This window comes from Mustela nivalis, assembly GCF_964662115.1.
Source record: "Mustela nivalis genome assembly, chromosome: 4".
NCBI classification, from domain to species: domain Eukaryota; kingdom Metazoa; phylum Chordata; class Mammalia; order Carnivora; family Mustelidae; genus Mustela; species Mustela nivalis.
This window is the reverse complement of record NC_139023.1, coordinates 117,701,980-117,714,809: the sequence shown is the minus strand read 5'-3', so window position 1 is coordinate 117,714,809 and position 12,830 is coordinate 117,701,980. Positions and strand designations below refer to the sequence as shown.

Sequence of the window (12,830 nt, the reverse complement as noted above, 5' to 3'; positions counted from 1 at the left end):
AGAAACTCCACTTTGACGAAATAGAATTTTGAAAGCCAAATTACAGCAAAGTGAAACATAGAGCCAGAACCCTTGGATTTTTGTCATTTAAGAATTCCGGAAATATACCTCAAAAGCAACGGCACAAAGTCTCCTGGAGGAAGAGGAAGGAGAGCTAAAAGGGGAAAGAAAGCAGGAAGAAGGAAAGTTAGTGGAAAGCTACAGCTGAGACCTGACAAACAGTGTGAGAGCATCAAGAGCTATAATCATGGGGAAAGGGCCTTGTGTTCCTTGCAAAGGCACTTCTACACACTGGACCACCCTCCCACACTTCATTTCCAGGATCCAAACATTTTTAGGTTGTTCTTTAATTTCCATCTTCACATTATCTAACGAGTCGCATTTCTCTATAGTACAGAAAGCAGCCACTTCTGAGCACGCACATTGTAGAAAACTTTTGAGTAAGAGTTATGCTATCCACACAGGTGAGATCTTAATGCTGGCTATGACCCCATCTGGTTTTTCCACATTACCTTGGAATCTGCCACTTTATCCAGACCTAACTGCTGAATGACCTTGTTAATTCGCTCATTTTTTTCATGACTCGTCATGGTTGTTGGAAGCCGGAGAGCTGCTGAGAACTGTAAATTTTCTCTCACTGTCAGAGTTCCCATCACAACATCATCCTTGAAGCAAAATGGCATTTTAACAAGACATATTAGGTTTTTTCTAGTACTATCACACTTAAGCACATGTAACTTCCTCCCCAAGAATACCATATCCAACATAAAGTTCTAGCTAATGGTGATCTTGCAGGTAGACAAATGACAGTAACTCCAAATACAGACAGCTGGAAAAGCAGATGGCATAATTTTCATTCCCCATCTGTACATCCAAGTCGACACAGGTTGTAATTACGATTACTACTACCAGACATGTCCAGACTGCTTTATACAAATTTAGCAAAACATCTTTCTAAGTTAGGGGAAGGAGAGAGGTGAAGGTAGGGCAAAAAAGGAGAATAGTAGTGTCTTGTGGAAATCATAACTAGAATGGATATCATTGCCCTTACAGCGGTTAGATTTCAGATTCTTCCTGCCTCTTCATTTAACACCACTCCGAATCTAAACAAGGGATTATGAAAAGCTGGTGTGAAGGAAACTGGTTCCATGAACATGTCAGCTGGAAGTACACTGATCTATCAACCAAGGCATTTGCCCATACAGAAATAGAAGAAGGCTAAAATACAAATCCACAAATACTTACTTGTACCACATAACCTGAATTACATTTGAAATTGGCAGGTCGAGGTGCTCCATTTATCAGAACATCTCCAGATAATCCTTTTGGATCTTTCCTTGCAGCTAAGATATCTAACAACCTATGAGAGGACATATTACGTTGTTGTTTTTCTCCATTTCAGGCTGTATCTCTCAGCTACTCTAAATCCAAATTCTGCTCAAGTTAGAATATTGACTGATCAAGAAATTCCATGGATTGCCTAAAATTAGGTATATGGTTTTCTGTTTTTTTCAGGTACTTCCTTGAATTCAATTTTTATTTAAATTCTAGTTAGTCAACATATATGATGAAATTGGTTTCAGGTGTAGAATTTCATGATTCATCATAAAATTACTTATATTTTTCAATTTTCACCTTCCTTTTTTAGTTTATATTACAGTATAACTCAAAAACATGGAACCAAGTCACCATTGGCTGCTCCAGCACAGACTTCCCCAGCAACCTTCCAGGTCGTGTGACCTTGGGGGGGTTCTCTCAAGTCAGACAATGCGCTCCTTTGTCTAAGAAGTAAGTCTTCACTTGGGCCTTTGGCTCTATCTACCCACCTTCAACTTTCTTCTCTCTCCTTTCCCTCCCCATTAGCTCAAATCATAGCCGACAGCTGTATGCCAGTCATGTCTTGTTATCATGTGCTGTTAGTAAGCTGACCAAGATTTCCCAGTCCTTGGGACAACCAGCCCCAAGCTGGCATCATGCATGTTATCCACAGCACCTAGAACCACACTAGAAAGGCAGCAAACGCTCAACACATACCTGCTCACATGAAAGGCATCCTGAAAAGCACATTAAAACCCCAAAGGAAAAGCTGACTTCTACTATTATACTCACGAAGATTTGCCTCCACCTGTGGGTCCCAGAATGGCATTGAGGCCAGGTCTCATGATGCCACTGTAAGCACAGAACACATCAGTTTATCAGCCCACTTCAAAACCGGTTCTATAAATTTAGAGTCTGTATCTCATATGCTCAATGAAAGTGATTAAACTATAGACGGAAAGCAAGCACAAACCAATGCTGAAAGGAAAAAGACAATTAACGTTATGTCCATTAATGTATGTCAATTAACATAAGTCCAGCACACGAAGGATTTTTTTTTTTAAGATTTTACTTATTCATTAGAGAGAGATCACAAGCAAGCAGATAGAGGGAGAAACAGGCTCCCCACCGAGCAGAGAGCCCAACGTGGGGCTCGATCCCAAGACCCTGAGACCAGGACCTAGCCAAAGGCAGAGGCCCAACCCTCTGAGCCACCCAGGCGCCCCCCACACGAAGGATCTTAATCACTAGTCAAGACCTATAAGAAAAATGGCTTGGGTCCCTCTAAGCTCCTTTCACTTCTTCTCTAAACCATTTATAGTCTTTGAAAAAGAACACAAGAAATTTCAAGTTTCCTTAAAGTCACAGATTCTGATTAAACATATCTGTACACTTACCCCTCTTAACACAGTGTAAAGAATGTAACAAGTCTTAACTAATGTTTGATGACATTAACTGATTTACTTCAAGTCACCTCTGTGGCTACCTACTCTAAGTTCTACACAATTAATAAGTCAACGGGATTTCTAGAATCACCAGTAGCCTTCTCACCACTTAAAACTCGTCAGATTAAGAAACAATATATGTGAAGTAGAATTTCAATGGCTAAGAATAAAGCACCTCATGGGTAAAATACAAAATACCAATTCTTAACTGTCACAAAATTGTTACTGAATTAGAAAAGTAAAATATGTACCCTCAGGATATACTATTCTCTCCCTTATAAAGTATCAGGTAGGTGGACTGGAAAATTCTCAGCATAGAACTGGTAGATGCCGCTTTCTGTAGGGAACAACCTTTAAGGATATAGAGGCATGGGAGTCTACACAGCATGTCCCAGACAAACCACGATGTTTAAGGGCAGTGAATATCCAGATAGAGAGCAAGAAGGTAGAAAAAATTAAGGCAGGGTTTACTGTGCTAAGACTCAAAAAGAAGGTAAGTAGTTTGAATTTCATCCTGAAGGTAACCAGTAAACTGGCAAGGAAAAATGGACTAGAAAAGGGAGAATGGAGACTATGCCCTCTCCAGGGGCACCCACAGGGTAGAGTCAGTTAAGTATTTGACTCTTGGTTTTGGTTCAGGGCCTGATCTCAGGGTCATGGGATTGAGCCCCACATTGAGCTTCATGCTCAGTGTGGAATCTACTTAATACTCTTTCCCCCTGGCTCTGCCCCATCTCCCCTCTAAAATAGATAAATAAAATATTTTTAAAATATATTAAATTAAAAAAAAAAGTAGGGTCTCTCCAGCTCAACAGGCATGATAAAATAGAGACCTGGAAAAGCTGGAAAAGCCTTTTCAAAACCTTGGTGTCTATGCCCAATCTCTGTTGGAACAGATAAATCAAAATTTATCCCAAAATAAAAATAGTATCTATTCCAAAGCTGAAATCTATTTCATTCCCAGGCAATGATTCTCAGAGGCCAATCCTAAGGTTATATAACCAGGAGTGCTGAACATCACACAGCAGTTGTACCCCAGTTCCTCAACCACAGAGGACCTCAGCATTTACTGACTCTTGTGCTTAAACTGTTACAAGTATAGAATGGCTGGTGGAGGCTAAGAGAGAAGGTAGCCCTCACTCTGCTCATGAACTGAGGTGCCTCTCACTGAAAGACCCAACAAAAAAATGAATTTGATAAAGTGGGAGCAAGCTGTAGAACAGAAAGATCTCTTGTGCTTTCAGTGCTATCTTCCCCACCCACCCCCCACAGTATAAAAAGACACACTGGTTAAGTGAACTTTCAAGATGCATTTATCTGTAGCTTTTGATGGATCTTCTTTATTAATAGCTACCCAGTAGGTGCCTGGGTGGCTTGTTTGGTGAAGTAACTGCCTTCAGCTCAGGTCATGATCCCGGAGTCCTGGAGTCCCAGCTCCACGGGGAGTCTGTTTCTCCATCTGACCTTCTCTCCGCTCATGCTCTCCCCCTCTCTCTCAAATAAATAAATAAAATCTTTAAAAAAAAAAAAAAAAAGCTACCCAGGAACTATATTAATAGCTACCAAGTAACTTCCTCTAAAATGACCAAAAATCAGCTTGATATTCACTAACATGTCATTGTCAGGAAACTTTTCCAGGTTTTTAAAATATCTACTCAAATAAAGACCAACAATCCTAAATGATCAACCCAAAATTGAATGTGAACAGGCTAGGACAATCTTTCAGTTCCCTGAGTTGGGTTTTCTTTGGCACTAGACCCTTGCATTACAGAAAACAACAGTCCTGTCCAGTCACAAATGCAAGAAAGAGTTCCAGCTGGGAGAAGGGGCTAATTCTCCCTCCATTCACCTAGCAGTAACTACTACAGGTGGTAAGACACTCTTCTAGGACATGGGATGGAGCTGAGGATAAAACAAAGCCTAGGACTTGTGGAGTTTGCACTCTAGGCCAGGGACTGGCCAATGGCTAGTCACCTGTTCTGTTCATAAAGTGTTACTAGAGCAGAGCCGCATTCATTCGTCTACATCCATGACTGCCTTCACACTGCAGTGACAGGACCAAGGAGCTGCCGCACTGAAGAGTGGCCCGTAAAGTGGAAAATATTTACTAGCAGTCCCTTTACAGAAAGGCTGTTGACCTCTGTCCTGGTTTATGGTCTACAATGCCCTTGCTCCCTCACCCCGCCCTCCACTCTACTATCATCCCTCAAAACTCATTTTCCACCCTTATTTATGGCTTTACAGCATTTGCGTCCAGGGAAGTTTCACTCTTGTACTATAAAGTCTTGTCAACAAGAATGGTGCCATCTCGGGTTCCCCCCACCACACCATAGCATGCAGCACAGCAGTCTACAAGGTAGATCATTAAATAGATTATTAAATGCTGAACACATCAGGTGAAACCCAGCTAACGGACTGAGGTCCCAACGATTACATTTTAATGCATAATGGTTAATCCTCTGGTCTCATTTTATGGAGAAGTCCATGTCATTCCCACTGCTTGGTGCACTTTTCCTCCCTACCCGACATACACACACACACACACACACACACACACACACAAAGGCACTCACAGACACTCTCTCTCATGCCCCTGGCCCTCCAATTTAAGTTTAGGGGCTTCCATCATGGTAGAATAACACAGTGCCATGCTCTACTTGTCTGAATCCATTAGACTAGAAGTTTTCTGAGAGCAGAGGATATATCTATGTCATAGCATCTTGCACAATGTCAAGCACCTAGCAGGCATCTAAAATTTGTTGAATAAATGAGTCTCTGCATTTTTATAAATGAGAATTACAGGAAAACAAAAAGGCAAGCTTGCAAAAAAAAAATGTGAAGAAGTGGGAAAAACTCAACAGCTATAACAGAACACAGGCTGTGAAGGGAGATGGGAGGAAGAGAGGTGACAGCTGAAGGGTAGGCTAATTCCTTGTATTAAAGAATAAGAAAAATGAGCAAATCAGTAAGTGTATCAAGGATAACAAGAGCCAGGGTTTTCACTTTTTTAGATGTTTTACAAACATAGAAATGTGGAAAGAACCATGGGCTATTAGATTACAATTGGCGGTATTAATGAGAAGTCCTAGGTTTTAATCTATATATACAGATATAGAGGCAAAAGTATAGGCATATGTGTGTATACATATATAGACATATGCTCGCTAGGTCTACCCACTGAAAGGGCTAAGAACATATGGCATCCCAACAGCAACCAATATTCCAAGCACCCAGTTCATGGTGTGTAAATACCATCTTCCACAAAAAGGAACCATAGCTGATTCCAGGTCTGAAGCAAGATAAGTATTCAGGGAGTCTGAAACTTCTTTCTGTGCCAAAAACTACTCAAATAAGAGGACATCTCAAAAGAATGAGCTAAAAAAAAATAAAGGAAAGTCTCCCACTAACCGAATCAGGAACAATGGGAGTGTCAAGAAGAATAATGATAATAGTGCATTACCACTGAATATGAAATCCATGAGTCTATACTGAATGAGATGGCGAATAAAGCTTTTTTCTTTCAGTAGACTTCAAATTGATCCATGCAGAAGAGATGAATGAAAAGAGAAAATCACCCTTTGATAACTATCATAGTGATCAATACTGTCACTTCGGGCGGGAAGAGTCAATGGGAGCTGAAGCTGGTGGGGTGAAGATTAACGAGGAATACTGTTTTGGGATAATGTCTTATCTCCCTTCATAGCATTTATTAATTACAAAGTGGAAAATGGTAACATTATGGTGGAGAAAGTTGGTAGGCACCAACATGACCAAGTAATCAAGGTTAAGGCATGAGACAGAAATACTAGGTTGGATGAGACAAAGGAGACATGATGTGGTGGTCAATCAACTGTGTTAAGAGCACAGGTGACCGAGGGTCTCTTAGCACCCACCACTGTATTCACTATGAGGCTGCACTCCCCCTCGGCTGCTCCAAAATGATTACTGAGTGATTACAGAAAAGAGGACTCTTATTTCTGGAAAACATACACCAAAGGAGTTAGGGATAATAAAACATCATATGGGAGCTTGCCTTTAGAAAAATACCAATGATAATGAGTATATAAAAACTAAATGTGATGAGCAAATGCAGTGAAATGTTAACAGGTGAGGCATAGGGGTGAAAAGTACGAGGTCTAAGTTTAAAATTATGTCAAAATAAATTATCAATTTAACAAATTCCCAAATGGTATATTGAATTTCCATGATGACTGCACACATCTACTGGAATGGATCATATTTTCCATATATCCTCATATGGATGAGGGAAAGCTCAAATGCTGGGCATGGAGACAAACTAAGTATAACAGAAAGATTTTCATGAGGAATTAAGGTCTCATATTTTTGAATTCTCATAGTCAGATTTTGTTTTATCTGGGCACCTGGGTGGCTCAGTTGGTTAAGCAACTGCCTTCGGCTCAGGTCATGATCCTGGAGTCCCCAGATTGAGTCCCACATCAGGCTCCTTGCTCTGCAGGGAGTCTGCTTCTCCTGCTGGCCTCTCTACTCTCATGCTCTCTCTCTCTCTCTCAAATAAATAAATAAAATCTTTAAAAAAAAAAAAGATTTTGTTTTATCTTCTTCACTCCTCCCCCCACAAGAGGAAATCAGGTTCTAGTTACTCAGTTCTATAAATGAGATTACAAAATGTCCACAGAAAAAAACAAAAACCAAGCTTCTCACCAGGTTTTTTGAAATACAGTAATTAGTGTGAATGGCGGTGGCACTATCAAACACAAATAAAAAATCACACATAGGAGAGCAATCTTCCCCCATCTCAGAAACTCTACTTAGGTAAAGTCAGCAGATAGGGGAAAGATTAGAGATACTGCAGCAAAAACAGGGATGACCTCTCTCAGAGATGCCTAAACCAGAAATGTGAGTTAGCAAGAAAACCAATCCCTCCTGTCCTTTTAACTATAGAATCAGAAAGAACTGCAAGATTTGACTGAGTTTTTATGAACCTAGCTATGCACATTCAACCTAGAATGAACTCATCTGTTGCTAAAATGCATACCATGGGGCCATAAAACTTTATGAAGCATTGATCAGATAACACTTGTGTTGTACCAAGTTACTAATCTAGTAGCTTTAAAACATAAGCAGGAGAAATGTACACTCGCATAGTATGATTAAATCTATTCCACCTGTGTGTATTCAAATCCTTTATCTTCCATTCATTAGCACAATATCCAAAGTGACCAATATTTTCTTGATTAATATGTTTCACAAGGAACTTGTCAGCTTTTCAGAAAGGTCAGTTGGTTCTAATCAAGACCTGATTCAATTCCTGATTTCTCTTATCACTTTGGACTTCAGCTACACAGCTTAAGCAAAGTTATAGTTGTCTTTATATTTAAATAATCTCTGCCTGTGTAATGGAGAGAAGCATTAAGTACATGGCATAAACTACTACATAAACAGACCACTCATTTGAAATAAGTGTATTTGAAAACCAAGGTACTTTTACAACATACTGTCATTTCAACTACCTCAACTGTCATTTCAACTACCTCACTCTAGCATCTGGAACATAAAGGACATAAAGTGCATAAGGACCTAAAAATATTTGGCTTGTAAGGTACAGCCATATTTTTCTTCACCTCACATATCAGAAAACGGTAGCTTGGAGAGGACAATTATATCCCGACGACCAAGAACTAGTAAATCATACAGACAGTCGCTTTCTAGAGAACCCGAGCTCATACCCAGAAAAAAACAAACAACACATTGTTTGGTCTCTCAAACAAAAGTTGATGGATATGGAACAACCACTTTAAAAACAGTTTGACAGTTCCTTTAAAGTTAACCATATACCTAAGATGTGACCCAGCCATTTCACTCTGAGGTTAGCCACACAATAATAAAAGCATTTGTCTGTATGTCTGTATGGACTTGTACACAAATGTTCGTAAGACCTTTATTTGCAATAAGCAAAACCTATAAAGCTCATTGTATGTCAATAAGGCTATTTTAATACAAGTTCATGCACATACTTGATATTTGTTAGTATTTCCTTCTCAACTGTTTTTCGACCAAAAAGAAAGCCACTCTTCACTTTCACTCGATAGTAAATGTTATGAAAACTTAACACCGCTACTTCAGTAAAGGTCTTCTGGTTGTTGGAGGTCATCTTGGAGAGGTCACTGGTGTTTCTTCGTGGCATTGGGATAAAAACTTGGTCATTTTCGGAAGACATCTGGAGAGTTTCCGCCTTTCTGCAAAGGGAAAAGCAATAGTAAGTTGATAGTCTAGATAAATGAGACTGTAAACACCAGTAACAGGACACTTAAAACAAGTCCATTTTGGTATACATTTCCAACTATAAAATAAGTAAGTCCTGGGATGGTGGCTATCGATAATAATTTGCATTGTATATTTGAAAGCTGTTAAAACAGCAGATCTTGAAAGTTCTCATCACAAGAAAAAAGAATGTGACTTTGTGTGTGATAGATGTTAACTAGACTTATTGTGGTGATCATTTCACAATATATACAAATATTAAATCATTATCTTGCACACCTGAAACAATATAATGGTATATGTCAACTATATCACAATTTAAAAAAATGAAGATCTAAACTTTAAAAGAATGTAAAATACCTCATTAGTCACTTTTACACTGATTACATGCTTAAAGAAAAATATTTGGGGGGCACAGGTGGTCCAAGATGGCAGAAGTGTAGGAGACCTAATTTGGTCTGGTCCCAGGAATTCAGCTAGATAGTTATCAAACAATTCTGAACACCTATGAACTCAACAGGAGATCAAAGAAAAGAATAGCAGCGACTCTATGAACAGAAAAGTGACCACTTTCCTCAAGGTAGGATGTGTAGAGAAGTGAATCCGAGGTGATATATGGGAAGATAGACCATGGGGGAAGGGAGCCTCCGTCAGCTGGCTCCCAGCAAGTGATAGTAGAGGAGAACAAAATCAGAACTTTTAGAAGTTTGCTCCAGTGAAGGACATTCCTTTGGTAGGTAAGCAGGAGTGGGGGGCTGGAGCCCTTGGTGGGACAGTGGGATAGTGTGGTCTGAGGACACTTGGGGTCACAGAAAGACTGGGGTTGCCTGAGTGAGACAGAGCTCCCAGGAATCAGAGCAGAGAAGCCAACTGCAAAGACTGAGCTGAGGAGTGGGCTCTCAGCTCGGGGTGGCTATAAAGCGTGATCATGGCACAGTTGGGCCAGTTCTCCTCAAACAGGGGCTAAACAAGCGGCAGATCTGGGGAGACTCCCCAACTACCCCCTGGGAGTGCACTGCAGCAATCTGCTGGGTTTGGAGACTCCAAACAGGGCTATGTACCAGGGAGAGAATTGCTGGGTCACAGGCAAGGTGAGCACAGAGTGTTCAGACCCAGGAGACAGGAGGGATTGACTGCTTTTCTCAGAGGGCACACTGAGGAGTGGGGCCCCAAGCCTAACCCCTGGCAAGGGTGGTGCAATTCTGCCTTTGGCAAAGGCATTTGAGAATCAGTGCAACAGGTGCCTCCCCAGAAGATCAGCAAGAACATCCAGCCAAGACCAAGTTTACCACTCAATGAGAACTGCAAAATGCCAGCACTAGGGGAATATAGCACATAGAATTCATGGCTTTTTCCCCATGATTCTTTAGTTTTTCAACTTTAACTTTTTTTAATTTATTTTTTCTGAAATTTTCTTCCTTCCTTTTTCAACCAACTTATCTTTTCAATTCCTTTTAGAAAATCTTTTTAATTTCCATTTTTATGTCATATCTTCTCTTCATTGTATTTAACCTTATTTTTTGAGTGTATATATATCTATATCTATATCTGTATTTTGAGTGTATATATCTATACAATATGTATAGATATATAGATACACAGATGTATACATATAGATATACAGTATATCTGTATATCTACATATATATACTCGAAATATAGATATATATATATACACAGATATAGATATAGATAGATATACAGATAGATATACAGATATATATACAGAGATATATCTGTGTGTGTGTGTATATATATATATAAAGAAAAAAGACAAATATATACGTATCTTTTGTTCTTGCTTTAAAATTTGGGGAGGTAGTTTCTTCTAACAGACCAAAATACACCCAAAGTCTAGCGTACAGTTCTATTCACATTTCTTCTAACAGACCAAAATATCCTAAGTGTAGTGTATAGCTCTGTTCTATTCACCCACCTGATCACATTCTCCTTTTCAAAAAATTTTCTTTCTGTTTTCAACCAACTTATCAATTTCTTTTTCAAAATCTGTTTAAATTTTCATTCTACATTCATATTCCATCCCCTCATAGTATTTCACCTTATTTTTATATGTGTATATATGTATTTTTTTTCTTTTCTTAAAATTTTGGGAGGCAGTTTCTTCTAACAGACCAAAGCACACCCAAAATCTAGTGTATGGCTCTCTTCTATTCATTATCCTGATCATATTCTTTTTCCTTTTCCCCCCAGTTTCATGTCTCTTCTGATCTTTTTAGTGAATGTTTCTCAGGGGTCATTGTTTCCCTTCTAGTATTTTGTTCTCTCAGTCATCTGTTCTTCTCGGGACAATATGGCAAAACAGAAAAACTCACCTCAAAAAAAAGAACAGCTTCCCAGGGACCTAATCAATATGGACATTAGTAAGTCAGAAATAGAGTAAAGAATAATGATTATCAAGATACTACCTGGGCCTGAAAGAAAGCAATAAGACACTAGAGAATCCCTTTCTGGAGAAATAAAATCTAACCAAGTCAAAATCAAAAAGGCTATTAATGAGGTATAATTAAAAATGGAAGCTCTGGGGCACCTGAGTGGCTCAGTGGATTAAAGCCTCTGCCTTCAGCTCAGGTCATGATCCCAGGGTCCTGGGATCGAGCCCCACATCGGGCTCTCTGCTCAGTGGCAAGCCTGCTTCCCCCCTCTCACTCTGCCTGCCTCTATGCCTACTTGTGATCTCTGTCTGTCCAATAAATAAATAAAATCTTTTTAAAAAATGGAAGCCCTAACTGCTAGGCTAAATGAGACAGAAAAGAGAATTAGTCATATAGAAGACCAAATAATGGAGACTAAAGAAGCTGAGAAAAAGAGAGACAAACAACTACTGAATCACAAGAAGAAAATTCGAGAGATAAGTGATACCATAGAGCTAAACAATATTAGAATAACTGGAATCCCAGAAGAAGAAGAAAGAGAGGGGCAGAAGGTATATGGGAGCAAATTATAGCAGACAACTTTCCTACTTTGGGGAAGGAAACAGGCATCAAAGTCAAGGAGGCACACAGAACCCCCCTCAAAATCAATAAAAATAGGTCAACACCCCGACATCTAATAATAAAACTTACAAATCTCAGAGACAAAAAGAAAACCCTTAGAGCAGCTCAGGACAAGAGGTCTGTAACCTACAACAGTACAAGCATTAGATTGGGAACAGACCTATCCACAGAAACCTGGCAGACAAGAAAGGACTGGCATGATATATTAAGGGTACTAAATGAGAAAGATATGAAGCCAAGAATATTTTATCCAGCTAGGCTGTCCCTGAAAATAGATGGAGAGATAAAAAGCTTCTAGGACAAACAGAAAGTAAAAGAATTTGCAATCACCAAACCAGACCTGCAAGAAATACTGAAAGGGGTCCTGTAAGCAAAGAGAGAGCTTAAAAGTAACATAGATCAGAAAGGAACAGAGACAATTTACTGTAACAGTCACCTTACAAGCAATACAATGGCATGAAATTAATAACTTTCAATAGTTACACTGAATGTAAATGGGCTAAATGCCCCCAATCAAAAGACACATCATATCAGAATGGATAAAAAACCAAGACCCATCAATATGCTGTCTTCAAGAAATTCATTTTAGACCCAAAGACACCTCCATATTTAAAGTGAGGGGGTGGAAAACCACTTACCATGCAAATGGACATCAAAAGAAAGCTGAGGTGGCAATCCTTTTATCAGACAAATTAGATTTTAAACCAAAGACTGTAATAAGACATGAGGAAGGACACTTACATCATACTTAAAAATAAAGGATCTATCCAACAAGAAGATCTAACAAGAAGGGTAAATATTTATGCCCCTA

General features: G+C 39.3%; 1 protein-coding gene across 4 annotated transcripts in view; it reads right to left on the bottom strand.

Moving 5' to 3' along the window:
• ABCG2 (ATP binding cassette subfamily G member 2 (JR blood group)) overlaps positions 1 to 12,830 on the bottom strand; it is a 159,646-nt gene that overhangs the window by 32,726 nt on the left and 114,090 nt on the right. For all 4 annotated transcript variants that reach the window (XM_082726607.1, XM_082726609.1, XM_082726608.1 and 1 more), the window contains 4 exons: positions 8,759 to 8,980; positions 2,110 to 2,169; positions 1,246 to 1,360; positions 513 to 665 (listed from right to left, as the gene is read on the bottom strand). In XM_082726607.1, the coding sequence (XP_082582733.1) occupies positions 513 to 665; positions 1,246 to 1,360; positions 2,110 to 2,169; positions 8,759 to 8,961 (531 nt within the window). In that variant the 5' untranslated portion in view covers positions 8,962 to 8,980. The remainder of the gene's footprint in view (positions 1 to 512; positions 666 to 1,245; positions 1,361 to 2,109; positions 2,170 to 8,758; positions 8,981 to 12,830) is intronic.